Genomic DNA, 19,773 nt, shown 5'->3' on the forward strand with positions numbered 1-19,773 from the left:
TGATCAGAGCTGTGAGTGTCTGCTGAATGCGTACGTGAAGACGGTAGGGGAGAGCCAAATGAGACAGGCTCAGCCGAGGCTGCAAGCGAAAACTGCAGGAAGAGCATCTGATTCTGATGAGTAAAGAGGGAAAAGCTTGCAATGGATGAGATGGACTTACATCAACAGCACAGGTGAAGAATGCTCGGGCTGTATTTTTCTTCAAAGCATTTATAACAGACCGTCATTACCTCTTCGTGTGGCTCTTTAATTGGTTAAGTCCCTCTCTGCTCCTTAAGCTGTATGCTGTTAACCTCACACCACATTTCTGGGTTGAGTTTCGCACCAAGAATTAGCTAAGTCATAAGGAGAGGTGTATAGCACAGTGAGGGTGGACCAGAGGCCAAGGAGGGAACCTGAGTTCACAAAAGGCAGAAAAAGACACAGGACTGGATATTAGCTGCAAGGAGGTGTGAAAGGGGTTTCTGGGGCCTGATGTGGTCTGGAACAGATCTTAGGCTCAGTGTCAGGAATGCCTGTTTTAAGTCATCTAAGAGCTGAGAAAAAGTGTAAATCAGCTAATTACCCAGATTTCAGAGAGATGTGAGAATCCTTCCAAGCCGGGTCCCAAATGACCGGCAGGGTCAGCTGGGTACACGGATACATCAAAATCCACCGTGCCTATCTCCCGCTCAATCTCCATTTGCTTCCATTGTCTCTCTTTATAATTGAAGACAAAAAGTGATCTTAGCTCATCCAGTTTCCATTTCCTATTCTAAAGATAAGTGAAGTGAAGTAAAAGGCATGATGGGTGGACATTCAGACTAATACTAGCTAACTCGCACCGTGTGCTTACTCTGTGCAAGGCACTTTTCTAAGCGCTTTATATAATTATCATTTCAACCTGTTACAGGTTCCATTGTGTCCCTCCTCCCTCCTTCAAAAAAGACATATCGTAGTCCTGACCCAGTCTGTGAGAATGTGACCTTATTTCGACATAGGGACCTTAGAGATTTAATCAAGACAAGGTCATTAGAGTAAGCCTTCATCCAATATGGCTGGCATCCCTGTAAGAGGGAAATCTGGACACAGTCAAACCAGGAGAACACCATGTGAAGACAGAGACACACGCACATTAATGGCCACGAGAAGACACAGGGCCACACAGACACAAAGGGAAGATGGCATGTGAAGATGGAAGCAGGTAAGTTACGCTGCCACAAACTAATGAATGTCTGTCACCACCAGAAGCTGGAAGCAGCAAGAAAGGATCTCCCCTAGAGGTTTCATGGGGAGCATAGCCTGCTGACACCTTGATTTTGGATTTTCAGCCTCCAGCAATGTGACAGTAAATCTCTGTTGTTTTAAGTCACCCAGTTTGTACTTTGCTGCAGCAGCCAAAGGGACTAAGACAGAAATCCCATTATAATGTAAGAGTAGCTCTTAGGAAACCAAAGCTTGAGGTCACAGTTAGTTAGAACTCAAATCCAAGCTGTAGGAGTCCTGAACCTAAATTTTTAGCCACTACATTTTATTGCTTTTTGGGAAAGATTCAAATCTGACATTCATCACTAGTGATGAATGAAATATCAGGTAGAACATTCATCCTGAGCTAGCCTACTTCTCTGTAAAATAGGAACAATACCTAAATCAGAAGGCATGTGAGATCCACACAAGCATCATGCTAACATGCTCAGCATGGGCTCAGCACAGTCAGTGAACGATACACAGCAGCTGTCCTTGTCCAAGGTCACAGCACTACTTGGTGGTGAAGTCTGAGTGTCCAACCCCAAAGCTCTGCTACTCCATTTGGCCCTCTTGTCCTCTTCTCCCTTGAAACTGTAACCTGTGATGAGGCAATGAAGGATCTGCAATGAACTAATGATGATTTAATTCATTCTTGATATACAATTTAGAAGATCCTCCCTCCAAACACCTCCCCCAAAAACCTACCTAAATTGCTTTTCCATTTCTCTAAATGTTTATTTAAAAAAAGTTCCCATACTAATACATCTTATTAACTAAAGGATTGTTTCTGCCTAATTCTATGTTTATATCCAAAGCACTATACTCTATTTCTCATTGCTCCTTTTCCTTACAGTACACCTCACTTCCACTCATAGAATAGAGATAAAATTTCTTCCTTACATCTGTTAGAAAACAAAAGGTCTCTAAAGAGCAAAATACTTTCATTTAGGAGATAACTATGACAAAATACTTAAAAATAACATTTATTCATTGAATTCCTTTACTGCACATGATCATTTGTTTGATGTATAAAAAGTATCTGTGACACTTGTATTAAATTAAAATTAATTTTACATTTTACCACAATAAATGTATATATAGTGTAAGGAAAACTATAGATGCTTCCAGATCACCAGTCTAGAACATATTCTGCGAAGTGGCTAATTCACATTGTATTCTTCTTTTAATACTGAGTTCCATAAAAATGCAAGTTCTTTCATTGTTTGGGTTCTGAAGCCAGTATTCGTTCTTGTCACCAATGAACAGTGTTTTGAGAAAACAGTTTTCTTTGTAAATATTCCACCAATTCACGTCTTGATTTTAGCATCCCAATCTCATAATAGGGGATCTATAAAGGTAGAAAAGTAAAACTGGTCAAGATCCTTCAAAATCTGAGGTTCCTCTGGCTGTTGGTTACCTTGTTTGTTTCTTACACGCTTCCCCACAGCAGAATGTAAGCTCCTGAAAGGCAAATATCCCAACTAGCGGCTTCATCTTGTATCCCCAGTGTCTAGAACAGTGCCTGGCACTGAGAAGGGGCTTGGTAAATATTGGATGAATTAATATGTAAATAAGAATCAGACATGATCTCTTGTTCTCCAGGAGCTCACACCTTGGGTGGCAAGTTAAATTACACAATAAATATAAAAAACAAGCTGTAGGTTGGTGATCTAGTGCTGAGAGGGAGTGGGCATTTCATTAGATGAGGGTGGGGATGCCGACAAACTGCTGGAAGGTAGGTATTCAGAGAGCGGGAAGACGCAGCAGGGACAAAGAGGGAATGAAGAGAGACAGCAGGAGGCTCAGCGAAGGAGAGAGCCTGCTCAGCTGGGAGCAGAGGGGCCAGGTAGTAATCATGTGCCAGGAGCCTGGCTGCAGGCCAGCCATGGAGGGTCTTGAATGTTAAGATGTAGAGAAGTTTTTACTTTATTCTGTAAGCAGTAAAGAAACAATGAAGGCTTCTGAGTACACACTGGCATGATTAGTTTTAGGAATATTCAGCTGGGGATGTGCAAGATGGAGAAAAAAGTCAGCAGATATGAAACCACAGTGCTGCCTAGTATAGACAGCTTAGAGAATTAGGGCAGCTCTCCTTCTCACGCACTGCTGAGCCCTCACATAAGACATTCTTACATTATCTACGGTGAAAATACTTAAAAGGTCTTAAATATCAAGTGTTGGTGAAGCTCCTTATTTTAATGGATTATCATGTCCACTTTTATTTATTAAATCAAGGAGAAATTAAAACAGAACATATATTCCAACAATTGAGTAAGTCTAACAGCAGAGTTAAGCAGAGCTTATAATGAATATAGGTAGGCCCCACTTTTGAAAAATCAAAGCTCTGAAAATTCTGTATTTCAAAATATAAGTCAAGAGATTTAAGCCAAATTACCAACATTGGGATTTAAACTAGACATAAGATCGGTGGTCCACTGACTGGGCTGGCAGACCAGTGAGCACTGTAAAAGTAAATTAAAATGGAGCCTGTGCCTGAAAAATCCCTGAGCAGACCAAGCTAGTTAGGCCTTGAAAATAACCTTAACTTTGTTTAAAAGTGCAAATGTTAAGCAAAATTTAACTTGGGCTATTTCTTGTAAAAGCTTCTACTGGAGAAAAACAGAACTTAAGCTCAACCAGTCAGAAGCATCTCACAAACTAATAATTATATAACTAGGAACCTTCCACAGAATAGTTCAAACAAGGCAGCAAGAACATATAACTGTAACCAATCAAGTAGATTCTTTGTGTAATTGCATTCTTCCTATAAAAGCCTCCCTCTTGTGTTCCCAAGTCATTTTGGGTTTTGTGCTGTCCAATTCAATAACTGCTGTTTGATCAAATTCTTTAAAATTTTACTGTGCCTCAGATTACTTTTTAACAGTAACCTGGAAAAAAAATTCGAATTAGGATTTGCTTTTGGGAAACAAAAAAAATAGGTGAAACTCTACCTGAACAACTTGATAACCAAGTAAGCGTAGGTGTCTTTGTTTAATAGCTTCTTTTCCCAGTAAGTGTTTGCTATTGGAACAAAATCTTTTTGGACCATCAATACACAGTGCTATCCTGAAAAATAAAAAAGGAGAAAAAAACTTAATTTTTAAAATAATCTGAAATATTTATTATATATTTTAGTTGCCAAAGTTTATTTGGGATTTGGCTATTACTATGTGCCAATATTATTTTCAAATGAATCATGAATTTGATCTTATGAATATTAATGCTTATAAAATATTACAAAGAATTTCCCGACATAGTATTCTGAAATGTAGTATTTTAATTTCCAGAATCATATCTATTTCTTTCACCTTCTTGAGAAAAAGATACCACTGCTTATTAGCCTCAACAAGTCTTGTAATGCAAAAAACACAATATTTTTCTGTACCTTTCATGGATATCTTCATTAACTGTGAATGGCAATACAAATCCTTCTTCATCTAATTTAATTTCAACATCTGGTAAGAGAAGAAAGGAAAAATTCCTCGTGTGATACCCTCACAAACACTATCTTCCTGTATTCATTCCTTTGCTCTGCTTTGATTCCTTCCATATTGCACTGATCAATTGGACTGAAGGCTGCAAAGTAATGACCACAACCAGACAATGGTGAGAATTTTAATTCAATTGGCTTTATGATCAATCAAGTCAGCCTTAAATTAAGAAAGCTCAATAACACTAAACCACAGAATGGGTTCTGAAGTTATCTGGGGTATGACAAGAACCACGCATGCTTTCTCTTTCCCCTTATAACAGGTGGCAGAGATCCTTCAATCCAGACTGAAGAAAACCCTAGAGTTAAGCCGTGAGACATCTATGCAACTCATAACTTCCATCATTCCAACTTGCAGCGCCTCCATGATAAGTAAAGAAAGCATGCTGCACCCAGACACCTGGTCTGCGAGCACAGAAGGCTTCGCTGTCCTTCCCCTCTGGTAAACTGCAGTTCCTTTGGTAAAGAGAAGAGAAGTGACCATCTGAAGCCTATGAACTGCTGTCCTTTATGAGAAGGCTTTCTTCTCCTCATCAAGTTAGAAGAACTGTAAGGACAGAGGACTTGGAGTCTCTAGTCAGTGCCACCCAGGAGAAACCTCTGTGATGTGGAAATCATTATAAAGGCGCTGTCCAATTTGGCAGCCATGAGCCACAGGTGGCTACCGAGCACTTGGAATGTGACTGAGGAATTGAATTTTCTTAAACGTTTAATAACTTAAATTTAAACAGCCACATGGTCTAGTGGCTACTATATTTGGACAGCGCAAGCCTAGGTTATAGTAGTAGCTAACAATTAGTGAGCATTTCCTATGTTCCAGGTACTATTTTATTTAGTGCTTAAATAAGTCTTTGAGGTCACTATTACTATCATTTTACAGAGGAAGAAGCAAGCAGAAAAAGGTTAAATACTCTGCCCAGGACATACGTGGCTAATATGTGTGACTTAAACCCAGACAGTCTTGACGCAACAGCTCTGCTGCTAACCACCTGTTTCAACTTGCCTTCAGGGAAGGGACCATTCCATTTTGCATTTCCAGAGACCTTCTATTACTTTTAAGTCCCATGTATCTCCAAAATCGAACAGGATGCTTAGGTTTAAAACAACAAAACTCCTTATACTACTTACCTACTGTATAACAATAGGGTGTCAACACTTTTGGAGCAAAATATAATTTTGCTCCTAAAAGGTCAATCAGCCCAATCTTCACAGATTTATAAAGCTGAGAATCCATAGGGGTCTCCAGGGAACAGCATGGGGTAACAAATGACTTCACTTGATATTTACGAAGGAGTTTTGGACCCTAAAAAATCGTAAGCGCAAACATGAGAAAGAAAAATAAGATATAAAAACTGAGAATAAATTGAAGGTTACCTAGGTAGAAAAGTTTGATATAACACTACTTTATAGGTATGATACTTTTCCAGGAATTGGGACAGGCATCTCTTTCAAAATGACAATGCAAAGTCTATTGTTATAATACAAGTCTAATAGTTCAAAATGTCTTTTATATGTGTTTTTACAGTAGTCACTGGTTACTATAAACAGAAAGAAAAGTAAAGAAGGAAGGTAAAAAAGAGGGAGGAGGGAGTGAGAAGAAACATAATAATGCTAACAGCTCAAGAAACATTTTTAGAACTAAGAATTGTCCCAAGGGTCTTAAGTACACACAACTCAAGTTTTCAACACAGGTTTAATTTCTCTAATCTGAAAATCCAAAATCCAAAATGCTCCAAAATCTGAAACCTTTTGAGCACAGACAGGCTGCTTAAAGAAGATGCTCATGAAGCATTCTGGATTTCAAATTCTTGAATTAGGGATGCTGAACTGGTAAATACAATGAGAATACTTTAAAATGTGAAAAAATCTGAAAGCGGAGACACTTCTGGTCCGGAGCATTTTGGATAAGGGATACTCAGTCTGTAATGGTAAATGTGACATAAGTGACATTCCAATTTAGGAAGAAAAGGATAGCAATCTAATAAACGATGATGGAAAAATGGTTATTTATTTGGAAAATAACTAAACTTCTGTCATCCGTTACACACTCTAATAAATTCCAAGTGGTACAACATGCTGACTATAGTTAATAAGAATGATTGTATGCTTGCAAATGGCTGAGAATACTTTTTTTTTTTCTTTTTTTTTGAGACAGAGTTTCACTCTTGTTGCCCAGGCTGGAGTACAATGACATGACCTCGGCTCACTGCAACCTCTGCCTCCCGGGTTCCAGCAATTCTCCTGCCTCAGCCTCCAGAGTAGCTGGGACTACAGTTGTGTGCCACCATGCCTGGCTAATTTTCCATATTTTTAGTAGAGACGGGGGTTCACCATGTTAGCAAGGGCTGGTCTTGAACTCCTGACCTCAGGTCATCAAACCGCGTTGGCCTCCAAAAGTGCTGCGATTACAGGCATGAGACACCATGCCCGGCAAGAGTACATTTTAAATATTCTCACCACAAAATAAAATGATAGGTATGGAGGTAATACGCATGTTAATTGGTTTGATTTAGCCATTTGACAATGTATACATATTTCAAAACAACATGAACACAATAAGTATATACAACTTTTACTTGTTAATTAGAATACATATACAAATAAATAAAAATTCAATTTTGCTTTTAGATCAAAGATCTAAATAAAATTTAAAAGATATATTTTTTTAAATGTTGTAAAATATTCATGTTCTTAAGTTAGACGGGTAACTTGGAAGTCATAAAAGACATATTCGACTACAGAACATTTAAAAATACATCATAAATAATATTAAAAAGTAATGAAAGAGTATAAATCAGGGGAAAATATGTACAACATTCACAATAGTTAATATCTGTTTTACAATGAGTCCTTAAAGACAAACCATCCAACAGAAATAAATTAAGGTGTAGAAAGCAATTCCAAAGAAATGTAAATGGCCAACACATATTTGGAAATATGCTAAACTTCATTAATGCTCATTAATATGCAACTTAAATATATGATATGATGCCCTCTTTCATGTCGTTGAGTAACACAAATTAAAGAGACTACTAACACACTGCAATAGAAGTGGAGGAGACATGGCCATCTTCATTCATTGCTGGGGAAATGTGATATCTGTACTATTAGGGAAAAAAATTCTGTCATTATCCATCAAAAATTAATCCAGTGATCACATTTTTAGGAATCTAGTTTATTATGAAAAAAACCAAAAAGGCTCTAGTATGACAGGATTTGCAAGAATGTTTATTATAGCATTCTTGATAGAGACAAAAGTTGCAAAAAACCTCCAAGTGCATTGATAGTAGAATAGTAGAATAAACACCATGAAATATCATGTCTTTCTAAAAAGAAGCATGTGATCTGTATGCACGGGCCTCAAGGGATGGCCATGATATACTGGACATAAAAGCAAAGTATACTTTGATTAGTCAGTCTCATTCCTTGAAAAGAGAAAAAAAAACAGACAGTGTTTATGTATCTGTATACATTTAGGCACAGAAACTGCTTTTAATACTATTCCTTTAGAAATGGTAAGAGATTGGGATTAACTATTACTTATCTTTATATAACTTAGTACCGTCTAAGCTGTTTTTAAAAAGGGGTATTTTTCCATTCTTATTACCTTATTTCAAAAATCAGATACTCTAAACTAAGATTCAGAGTCAAGTAGAGAGAAGCGGAGAGAGAATGTTATAGTCTGGTGCACTATTTCTGATTCTACATAAGGAATGTGACAGATAATAGGATAAATCATTTTAGGTCTTTATGGGAAGAGCAAACTAGGTAAACTAAACTCTATTAGATAAAAGTGAAATTTCTGGCTTGGCTTAACAATGTACTGTACTTGCAAATAATTTAGGTATTTGTGCAGTCCAGACATTCACACTTTGATAACAAACAGCTATGGGAAACCTAGTAGTAAAGCTAGTAGTAAAACCCTGTAAAACCTTCAGAGAGAATGGAGAAATACTGTAACTCACGTGCCTGCAGTACTTGATAAAACCTCCTAAGAAATCTTACACAGCAGGAAACTGTTCCTTCAAGAACAAGAACACGAAAATGGGGTCAATTTATCAAAGAAAAGCCTATCTGGTGGCAACTAACTCTAAATAAATGAAATTCTGCTTTTTCAGGAGGTTACCGAGACAGATCAAAAGCAAAGGAACTTAATAGGAAACTACCCATAGGGAAATAAAGCCACATACAGTTCATGCTTTTACCTTATAGAAAGGGCATTCTAGGACTGCGGTTAAGAAAAGTTGGGTCAGTTGTGCCCGACTCAATCTGTCCAAATGAGATTCTTCACCTAAAACAGAAAGCATCCCAGTCACAGTTATGTCTGAATTGAGGTATGTATGAGAGAACATCATGAACATTCAACACCAATTTACACACTCCAGACAGAAGTATTGTACTTTTAAATGACACTATGAAATGAACTTGTTAGAAATAATTCTGCCCTCCTCTTGCCACCAATGAAATTGGCTTCCAAGAACCCAGCTCCTAGCTACCGAGTACAATTAAAAGAAAGAAAATATGTTCACAGAATTAGTGGAAATTTCCTTTAACTATGGAGTTCCGGAAATATGTGGGTGGCCTTGATTCGAGATGAACGATGCCATCCTCTCAAAAAAAAAAAAAAAAAAATACAGTTGCTTACTCATCAAAAGTTCTAACATGTTAATGTGGCTATTTCCACTACCATCACTGTATCTCCTAAGAATGCTGCAATTTCTCAGATAAGGCAAAAGTCAGTTTATCTGAGACAGCTTTCCTCCCTTTATACGAGTTCCTAGCATGCTTTAACTCTGTGTTTATGCCAGCATCTGTCAACTTCAGGTCTCATCTTCAGATCACTATGGAAGAAAAACTAAAGGCAACACACTGCCTTTATATGTGACTTGAAACCATTGCCAATTCAAAGGTTAACTTTTTCCAACTGTCAGAATTTATAACCAACTCACCTTGCAGCCGTTGAAGGAAAAAAGGGTTGAATATTTTTGCCATAAAGTTGACTGGATGGCATTCATTCAGTGAACATGAATGAAGAAGTTTCAATAATGTTTCAGGTGGAAAATAATCGAAATGAGTGAATAGCACATTTTCCAGCTTTCTAAATAAAGCAGAGGCATTTGGTGGCAAATAATTGAGTTTCCCAAATGGTTCCATTAATGCAGAAATCTGACTAGGTGAAAATTTTTCTGATTGGCAAACAAAAGTTTCTGCCACTGCATTGAGGATGGGTTTTGAAAGAATCCGTTTTCTACCGCAGTACTCCATGACTCCGCAGACAACTTCAGGATCCAACGTGAGGCACACCGCAGCTACACGATTCTCTAGGGCTTTTGTGAAAAATCTGTCATGGTACCCAAAATACACGAACGCCTCCAAGACTCTCCTAAGCTCCTCGTTAGTGAAATATGGGACATGTCTCACGACATATCTGCCCAATTTTATGATCAGAGGAAATGCTTGACTTTGATCAAGAACCACCAGGGCAGTGAGCATTTGGCTAATCAATTTAGGACTCAGGCTGGAAACTATTGAAGGGGAAAAGTTGTTTATCTTATTTAAAAATGTTTGGTGTTCATCCACTTTTTCAGCACATGCCTGCAAGATTCTATAAAGGGCCACAATATCCTCTGGGGTAAATGTTTCCAATTTTTCACCTTGCAGTTGATTTATAATCAGTTCTAGTGTCACACAACCCGAACTGTGCAGTCTAATCAGACTCTCCCCAAGAACACAAAGATTGGGAACTTCCAGGCCACCTTTTTTGAGACGATTTTGGCATTCTGCCACCAGGTTCAGTAACAGGCTACTTTGAGGATCCACATGCAACAGAATCAGAGCTTGCAAAGCAGTCACCAAAGTAGTGTTTGACAGCTGTGAGGGTTCCTTTTCCAACTGAAAGCATAAAGCTTGAAAGATGCTATTCTCCAGTATTTCTTTTGACAACCCTTGATCACCATCCTTTTTTTCCACTTCACAAATTCGTTGTAAAGCTCCTGCTGCCATAGTGTCAGGCAGGGTTTCCATCGTGCTTATAAAACTTAGCACTTCTTCTGATGAAGTCAAGTTGCTCAGTCTCTTGTAAAACGTCTGACTCTCCCCATTTTTAACATTTTGTTCAAGCCTGACCCAGTCAGATATTTGAGAGAATACTGGCCCACTGAGTGGATGAAGGTCATTTCCATTTTTCGAATTAAACTTTTTACAATGGGCATGATGGAACCTGATCCTGAAAGGCTCAGGTTGTCGTGAACAGAACCAAGGGCACAGGCGCTCCTTGACTACCTTGTGAACATGATTTAGAGGTTGACTTTTCAAAGCAGCTCCATGCATCCGAAAATCAGATAAACGATAAAGGTTCTTCCTCAAGGTGATTAATGCCATGCCATCAGATTCTCAATTTGATAACTAAATTAAAACATTTAAAAAGACAAGGTTAAATACATTGAGAACATGATTGACCCAACATCAATGTTGAAACTACAAACGAGTACCAGGAAAAAAAAAAAAAAAAGGATGGATAACATATAAACACCAGAGGAGCAAGGTCTCTGCATCCTAGAATTAGAAAAGTGGCTGACATCCAACAATAACAATCGTTACTACTTGCTAAACACTTTCTATTAACTTACACAGATTAAGTACCTTTACCATCATTTTACATGAGGTAGAAGTTGAAGAGCAAAGTTACTTTGCCCAGTTTATGCAGGTGGTTAAGTGGCAGAGCTAAGTTTCAAACTCAGGCAATGTAGCTCTTAAGGGTGGCCCTTAAATGTTGGTTGAAGGAAGAAATTGCATTTGAATAGAAATCAAACAAAGAATAGGTAAAGTGGATGAAATTACGCAAGGTTAGAGCAAGGCAAGAGTAAAAACGCGCTGGAAAGGCCCTAAGCTGTTGGTTTCCCCTCGGTGTCAGGAGACAGGGTTGAGGGAAAGGGTCTACGTCGGCAATGGAAACAAAGTAGGAAAAGAAAAAGCACAACATAGACCAATGAAGGGAGAAGGTGTGGCGGCCAGTCCAGATCTAAAGACGCCGCGGGAGGATTTGGGAACACGAGTGTGCAGGACAGACAGGCGTGATGCCCCGGGGCGCGTCTTCCTAGGAATGAAAGGGACCCGCGGGCCGAGCACCCCCAAAACTCGGCGCCCCGGGGACCTGCGCTGAGACACGGGCAGGGTGGCGCAGCCTGAGGAGAAAGCCGATAAGGTCTGTGACACCCAGCCGGAGAGACCGCGTGGACACCTACCGCCCTCCGCCCGCCAATCACTCCGGGTGGCCGCGGAAGCGCCTGGGCGTCGTGGGCCACCGTAGTAAACGCGGGGCGGGGCAGGGCGGGGCGGGGCGGGAGCACGACTCACAGCCGCGCAATGTGATTGGCCCAGGTCCCTTCGGAACTTCCTATTGGTCCTAGGTACGGAGCATGGGCACTACGGCAGTGCGCACGGGCGCAGCGTTGGTGGAAGTCGCGCTGTGCAGGTGTGTCCTCGGGTGGCGCGGCGCAGGTAAAAGCGCTGGTGGCTACGGTTTCCGGATTCCGGCCGCTGGCCCCGTACTAATCCCGAGGGAAAGGCGGCCCGGGCTGGGGAGCGGGGGGAGGCAGCCGGCTTGCGCCCATGGTTCCCACGCCCCTCGAGCTCCGGGGATCGCCGCGGGGGCGGGCTCGGCCTCGGGCTGGGGCTTGGCCTTGGCCTTGGTTTCCCCGGAAGCGCGTCCCGGAGATCGGCGTCGATCTCTGCGCGCGGGGGCTCCTGGGTGGTGTGGGGCTTCTCCGCCTGTTCTTTGGTTCCAGGCACTTTCTAGGACTAGGGAAACCGCACTCGGGGACGCGGGGAACGGGGGAACGTGTCGGGTTGGGGCGGCGCTCTCCGGGGAACCGGGGATTTTCCGAGAGCCCACCTGGCGGGACGCGGCAGTGAGCTCTGCCCACCGCCTCCGCGCCGCCCCTGGGGCTGCTGGGGCTCCGGCCTCCTTTGAGAGTAGTGGGAACGTGGTGCCGGGTTGTGGGGCAGTAGCAGGGCTGAGGGGTTGATTGATCCTGGGAAGTCCTCAGGATGTGTGTGTTTCATGGGAAGTGATAGAAATTTTAGCTGTAGTAAGATTTTCATCATCGTTTCCGCCGTTTTCTGTGAGCTGTAAACGTGTAGTGTTTTCATATTGTTCATTTACTCTTTCAGATAACTTGTCGAGTACCTGTTTTGTGCCAGGTGCCGTTCTGGGCGGTTCATTCACGAAAAGCCAATATTTTGGTTTGGGTTTCAGTTTAAATCTGCCTCCACAAATTGACAGCCCACCAGTTTTAGCCATTAGATGAGTAAGGAAAAAAAAATCTGTGAGTATCGTTTGTTTTACTGCTACTTATCTCTTCAGGAAAAACATGTGTTAGTAAAATGTTTTAAGTGGATTGGAAGTATTTTTTCTTTATATGCACCTGTATGTAATATGCCCATACACTCATGTATTTTTGATTTCCATTAAATACAGAAAAGGTAACTGATGTGCTTCAGTTACCTTTAGTACTATGATTAGTTTCTTTAGCATTAGGATCAAATAGGAACCAAGAATCCTATCATTTTAATATAATTTTTGCTTTTATATTTTTTAAGAAAGGGGACACCAAAATGTATTTAAGACTGTTGGGAATGATACTGTGCCTCAAGTTTTGTTCAGGTTCTTTTCTTGTGCCACATCCTTTTTCAGGTAGGTGGTAAAAGTCTCATTTTTAGGATAGAGGAGCTGTGGTACAGGTCATTTGGGAAGCTTGCCTACAGGGTTGCACTTAGGAACCACAGATTCAAACCCAAGTAGTTCCGAGCCGATAGTCTGATCTCTGAGCCATGGAATTAGAGTTTCATTCCTACACTCTCCTTAATTCGATGAATTCTTATTTAGGCTCATTTAAGATTAGTGCCAAAAACAAATTTAGAAAAGGCTATTTCAGATTACGTTTGGGTATTGTTGCATTGTTTCTTAAAGATTGAGGGAGAATCAATACCTTTAGGTTGTTACTATTTCATTAAAAACAGGATCTCTCTTTTTTCCCCCATTTTTCAGTTTCACCGTTACATGCCGTGAAGTGATGAGGAGGTTTCTGTTACTCTATGCTACACAGCAGGGACAGGCAAAGGCCATCGCGGAAGAAATATGTGAGCAAGCTGTGGTCCATGGATTTTCTGCAGATCTGCACTGTATTAGTGAATCCAGTAAGGTTAGAGCTGTTACAATGGATTTTTACCGTTTTGTGCTTTGAAGAATTTTGGTTGGGAAGTGATGTTTATGAAAAAATGAAGGACACTAAATACCACCAGATAGTCCTTGTTTTTTTAACAGAAATTTGTTCAGTGGTATGGTAAGATATCACCAGCATTTTTTTTTTTTTTTAATATAAAAGTGTGCAGTTGAATTAGACTAAATGGTCTCAAAATTGAAACAAGTAACAACTCCTTCACTGTAAATGACAGAAGTAGCATATGCTGTGTCTGTTTCACAGGGTGGCTGTGAGAACAAGTGAGATGTGTGTTTGCCTGCTCAGGTGTGCTTTCCGTCTGTTGAATCTCAGTGCCCCATTTTTTTCCCCAAAAGAAAGGCCTTGCCATTCGTGTTAGAGTTCCTCCTGATCAAGGACCGCTTAGATTCTTTTGTGAAATAGAATTTAAAGTAGTAGTGTAAGGATCTGGAAAACACTTGGCTGCTTCGTCAGGGACTAGTTGTTTACGTTCAGTCTCTGCAGAAGTTCCTACCTTAGGGTATTTGCAACTTTACAATCATATGTTCTTTTATTTAGTTTGCTGCCTCCAGATTATACCATTTCAGACAATTCAGGTGATAACAGTTGGCAGGGCCTTTATACCACAAGCTGATTTGCCAGCCACTAAGCGGTTAAAGTTCACTTCAACACTGCAGAGACTGCCCTGCCAGTGCTCTCTCACTCAAATGCACAACCCCCTCTGGCCTTTCCTGAGACTCTAGGTCAGAACACTAGACTGTGTGCAGCTTAAGTGAATTATAAACCCAGCTCATGGAAGGAAACCCACCTAGTTCCTTTATGCAGCCCTGCCGTGGTGACTCTGGCCACCAGAGAAAAGGGAGCTTCCTGGAGAAGACCGCCAGTCAGCAGACTCTGTCATTCCGCAATAACTTCAGTTCACATTGCAGTGCCACATGATGAAATACCTGAATCTGTTACTTTGGACAAAACCAAAGCCATCAATATCATAAAACTAGTCCTGATTTGGCTCCTTGTGGTTGACCTCAGTAAGGTGATCAGCAGGTGTTTTGACAGTCAGATGAATGGTGAATTTTTATTATTATTATTTTTTTAACACCAAGTTAGTCATGCTGTTTGTCCTTCCTGGCTGATGGTTTCCTCTAGCTGTTCATAATCTAATCTCCTTCCTAGTTCACATAGTCCTTTTCAAGATGACTTTACTTATACAAACTCTGTATGCAGAGTTTAACACACAACTTATATAGAGTCTTGGAAGCATTAAATGCCTTGGTAAAAAGTTAGCTCAAGTCATTACCTCTTTTATCAGCATGAAAAATAAGGTGAATTATTTGGAGCCAAATTAGATGGTGTTCATGGGCAGTAGAGCTTGTGGAGTCCTTATAAGTAAGACAAGGAAGTGCTCTGTTTGAATTATTTAAATTTACACGAGAATGAGAAGAAACTTGATTTGTAAGAGTTTATAGCTCAGCTTATAGCTAATGATATTCTCAGAGTTAAAACAGTGAAATGCTCTATTTGAAATGTTTAAACTTACGTGAGTATAAGAATAAACTTGATTTGTAACAGTTTATAGCTGAGCTTATAGCTAATGATATTCTCAGCTCTCGGGAAACCTGAAGGAATGAGGAGCGGTTCTTGATAGCCAGCTCCCTGATTTAGAAGGAGTGACACTCTTAATTTCCCAGTTTTAAAATGCCCTGTTGTCTCTCTGCCTTAGTGTCACATGCAGTACACATGGCTGGTTTTATATTTTGCTGAAGATCTCAGAGCTGTGGTGTTTTTATTGCTGTCTTTCTTTACCACAGTATTCTACTTGTTGCTTCTTTGTCTTGCCATTTTAATCCTGAGTGCTTATGTATCAGTTCTCTTTACTTCGAGTCTCCCCATCCCCATTTTAACACCTCTTTCCTTGCTTTTTTTTTACTTTCTTATGAAAAGACGTTTCCACCCAGTTAGCTGCTGTTCCTCCTTGGCAGCTCATCACAGTGCCTCATTTTGGCTCTTAGCAGTGCTGACTTGCCTTGCAGATTAGAGCTCATGTTAATGTTTGGCCCATGACTTGGTGGCAAAGAATTGACTATATCCTATTTCCTCTGATTTTTCTAAAAATGAAGGACCGGACTAGATGGAAACCTGGGATGGGTCCTGTCTGTGCCTTTCTGGTCCCTGCCTCTCCTATACCACATGAAGAGAAAGACATGTTAATCCCCCAACCTCTTGAGCATCAACAAAACAGACGCATGGTTTCCTTGAATGACATCCTGCATTAGGCAACTTGATTAAGCTGAGAGCACGTAGTCACTGGACTGGTCATCTCAAAAAACCTGGCAAGGAGGAAAATTGAAATACAAGACAGGAAACTAAGCTGATTGCTTTGCTGCTGTGTTAAATCAAAACTGCATGCAGTGTTAGGTCCCTGACTTGATATCCTTGTTTTGTAGTATGATCTAAAAACCGAAACAGCTCCTCTTGTTGTTGTGGTTTCTACCACGGGCACCGGAGACCCACCCGACACAGCCCGCAAGTTTGTTAAGGAAATACAGAACCAAACACTGCCGGTTGATTTCTTTGCTCACCTGCGGTATGGGTTACTGGGTAATGGACTCTTTCTTCTGCTCTTAGTATAGTATACTGTTGTTATCTCTGGTATCTGAATTATCTTTCGGAACTATGAAGTGTGATCATAGAGGTTTTGTCCTTTTTATGTAAATATTATATGTGTGTATATATAAATGTATGTAATGTGCTACCTTTTCTGAATCTTCCCCAGACTGAACTCAGAGCCACACCTCTGCAGAACCTCTTGAGTAGCATTTTAATTAAGGGTGCACCTCAGATGCAACCATGAAACATTTTCAGAGTAGCAGTGGCTGGGCCTCATCCTAAACCTACTGAAACAGTCGTTGAAGACGCAACTTCTCAGGCCATTCCTCTGTTTAGAAAAGCAAAGCAAAACAAAACACTCTCAATCATTTTGATAACTTCTCTAAGAACAATTCTCCCAGAATGAATGATTTGCATTCCTCAGCTACACATCAGGATTAGCGAGGGGAGTTTTTATTAAATTCTATGACTTACGCCCAGCTCCAGTGATTCTGATGTAATTATTCCAAGGTAGGGCCCTGGCGTCGTTATTTTTAAAAGCTCCCAGGTGATTCTAATGTGTTTCCCAGGTTAAGAAAAACTGACCTAGGACTCTGTGAACCATAGTTTAAAAATATTAAAGGATCAGAAGGACCAGATCAGCACAATATGATACCAGAGGGGATTTGAGGGTCCGCATTCCTGACTTGTGACCTATATTGGTTTTTTTTTTGAGGATTATTTTTTTGGAGAGGATATCTGGAAAGGATGGATTGAGTATAATAAATAACTGATTAGAAATTTGAGATTGTAACTCTGGCAATGATCTGTCATATATAACATGTTCAAGAGAGTATTTCACAGTATTTATAATTGTTTTTACCTCAAGTTTTTGTACTTTCTGTATTTTCAGAGAGAGAACATGTACTTGTTTAAAAATCCAGAAAAGACAGGAGCGGAAGCCTATCCCATTGTTGTAGTCAATGTTAGGCCCAAGCGTGGAACCACTGATTTCTCACCCTTTTATAGAGAAAGAACATGGAGGTGACTACTCAGCTGAGGAATTGAAGCTTTTTTTTTTTTTTTTTTTTTTTAGCCATGAGACATAGAAGCAATTCTTAATTTCCCCAACACAGAAACATTTATAGCACATCATTATTGTGGTTATTTATATGGCAGGTGTACCTTTCTATATCAGGAGTCAGCAAACTCTATCTATAAAGGGCCAGATAGTAAATATTTTAGGCTTTGCAGGCCTACTCAGCTCTTGCTGTTATAAATAATATGTACACAAATGGACTTGACTGTCTTCTAATAAAACTTTATTTACAAAGAAAGGCGGTGGGTGGTATTCGGCCCAGAAGCTGTGGTTGGCTGACCCCTGCTCAGTATCAGAAAAAACGTACAGATAACAGATACTGTGGTTTTGCAACCTGTCTGATCCTTGTTTTAAGATTTCTATATTTTTATACATAGTCAAGGAGATGAAATTGTGAAGCCTTTTCTTTCACCAGTGGCCGATAAGTAATTTGTTTCATTGTATCTGGTACTTTTATATTGTAAAATAGAAGAAAGCTATCTGCATGCATAGTATTACTCAAGGAGAATAAAATGTGAGGCTGTGCATTATTACTCCATTCAAAAGAGCATGGAATAGTATTATTTTAGATATTTTATTTACCTATTCTTTATGTCCTTAAATTTAAACCTTATTGTGCATTAATCATGTATTCGGGTTCTTTAGGTCTCGGTGATTCAGAATACACCTACTTTTGCAATGGGGGGAAAATAATTGACAAACGACTTCAAGAGCTTGGAGCCCGGCATTTCTATGACACTGGACATGCAGATGACTGTGTAGGGTAAGGCAGTGTTCTCTGTGTATTCCAGTAAGCCCTCTGTACATGATGAAAGTTCGTTTATAAAACGTGTTGGCTTTTCATTTAACACTGAACTTTTCCTCATGTTTTACTTTTGTTAGCTTTTTTAGCTTTGGGACCCAAGAGGGTCAGCCAGAGCTTAATTTACCTGTTTTGCTGATTTTCTTTTGTGTCTGTCTCATCCTTCTCAGTGTGTGCTAATGGCAAGAGTTAGAAAAGGTACCCCAGTACAGTTATCTTTATTTTAAACAGTGTAGGTATTTGCAGAAATCAGCTTGTTCTTTAGCAACTTGAATCGTGCATGCCCTTCTCCTTGCCATGCACACGGAGCCTTTGGATTGGGCTCTTTACATAGAGGGAGCCTGGTGAGCCACGCTTCGCCGTTAGAGAGCATGGGTCTGTGGGCCTGCACTGTAGGCTGCATTGCTTGGCGTGCTCTTACCCTCTGAACGGCCATTTGCCACCATGCCAATCAAACGTTTACAGACACATGCTTTATCTTTTCATTACTTTTATTCTTGTTTTTACAAGTCAGTATTTCACCCAGTGTGGCACCTTTCAAATTATCCTGATGTGTTTATTCAGTGGTCTTACAGATACTGTCCTATAACTTACTTAGCCTTTAACTATGTTAGCCAGATAAAAGCACACACCCTTGATTTTTTTCTGCTAGGTCCATGTATTAATTTAATTTTCTCTCACTATGTTACTGAGCAATCTGTTTATGAGAAAATGACAAATTCAGCAAATGTCTTGCTTTTCGGCATACTCTATTTCTGCCGAACTCACCCTCGTGCCCACTTCTTCCATCTTTCCCTTTAGCTGTGCTGCTGTGGGTTTTTTCCACATCCCCAGTACACATATTGTTCCTGACTGTGACAAAGCTTTGTGACATTTCTTTGCGAATTCACTTTTAGCTCTGTACCTTTATGTTGAGTTTTCTTTTGCCAGAAGCTCATTGACATTAAATGCTCAGTCTTGTATGGGCTGTGTTTAACTGTTAATGTAAAGCTTGTGTCATCCATTACCATTAGGCCCATCACTCATCTATATTTCACTTCTCTTCAAAGGCTTTCATTTTCTCTGTTGATTTATTGGTGTCAGTATTAAAATGCTTGACTGTATATTTCAGTAGACTACACTGCTTAGATTTTTCAACCTAACTACCTTACTTCAATTTTTCCTTTTTCTGAAACAAAGATATTTTCAAGACATTTCTTGCTTGATGTACATACCACCACACTAAATGGGGTTACGAATGCACGCATGAGTCCAATACCTGGGTTCAAATCCTTGATCCCCCACTTCCCGGCTGAGAACTTGGTCAAATTACTTAAGCTTTTTGTTCCTCGGTTTTTGCCTCTATGCA

The 19,773-nt window shown here is 40.1% G+C and overlaps 2 protein-coding genes across 14 annotated transcripts in view; one reads left to right on the forward strand and one right to left on the reverse strand.

Moving 5' to 3' along the window:
• Positions 1–2,194: 2,194 nt before the first annotated feature.
• FASTKD3 (FAST kinase domains 3) lies at positions 2,195–12,001 on the reverse strand. Of its 2 annotated transcripts, none has more exons than XR_277722.5 (7): positions 11,962–12,001; positions 9,667–11,122; positions 8,923–9,008; positions 5,846–6,020; positions 4,613–4,803; positions 4,179–4,293; positions 2,195–2,575 (listed from the first exon to the last, which is right to left on the reverse strand). XR_277722.5 is itself a non-coding variant. In XM_005556578.5 (7 exons), the coding sequence occupies exons 2-7, from the start codon at positions 11,096–11,098 to the stop codon at positions 2,480–2,482; spliced, it is 1,974 nt and encodes a 657-aa protein (XP_005556635.3). In that variant the 5' UTR covers positions 11,099–11,122; positions 11,962–12,001; the 3' UTR covers positions 2,195–2,479. The 2 variants fall into 2 exon arrangements, 1 of the variants encoding a protein (XP_005556635.3); XM_005556578.5 differs by having other exon boundaries at positions 4,613–4,682.
• Positions 12,002–12,149: 148 nt separating this feature from the next.
• MTRR (5-methyltetrahydrofolate-homocysteine methyltransferase reductase) overlaps positions 12,150–19,773 on the forward strand; it is a 31,342-nt gene continuing 23,718 nt past the window's right edge. For 5 of the 12 annotated variants that reach the window (XR_012413580.1, XR_012413579.1, XR_012413582.1 and 2 more), the window contains exons 1-4: positions 12,887–13,044; positions 13,767–13,920; positions 16,383–16,536; positions 18,269–18,386. Coding sequence is in view for 5 of the 12 variants with exons in the window: in XM_015451206.4 (XP_015306692.3) it covers positions 13,792–13,920; positions 16,383–16,536; positions 18,269–18,386 (401 nt within the window). In the remaining 7 variants the exon portion in view is untranslated. Of the gene's footprint in view, positions 12,218–12,886; positions 13,045–13,766; positions 13,921–16,382; positions 16,537–18,268; positions 18,387–19,773 lie in introns of those variants that run through there. The other 7 variants (XR_012413581.1, XR_012413583.1, XM_005556583.4 and 4 more) reach the window with 4 other exon arrangements.

The sequence above is a fragment of the Macaca fascicularis genome, chromosome 6, assembly GCF_037993035.2.
Source record: "Macaca fascicularis isolate 582-1 chromosome 6, T2T-MFA8v1.1".
In the NCBI taxonomy this organism is placed as follows: domain Eukaryota; kingdom Metazoa; phylum Chordata; class Mammalia; order Primates; family Cercopithecidae; genus Macaca; species Macaca fascicularis.

What these genes read in the sequence shown, in the direction of transcription:
- FASTKD3 (XM_005556578.5), bottom strand. Translation starts at nt 11,098, where the DNA reads ATGGCATTAATCACCTTGAGGAAGAACCTTTATCGTTTATCTGATTTT. An exon ending in TTTCCTTCAACGGCTGCAAG is followed by an intron (nt 9,009 to 9,666) that starts GTGAGTTGGTTA and finishes TTTCTGTTTTAG; the next exon opens with GTGAAGAATCTCATTTGGAC. An exon ending in ACCCTATTGTTATACAGTAG is followed by an intron (nt 4,683 to 5,845) that starts GTAAGTAGTATA and finishes TTCTCTTACCAG; the next exon opens with ATGTTGAAATTAAATTAGAT.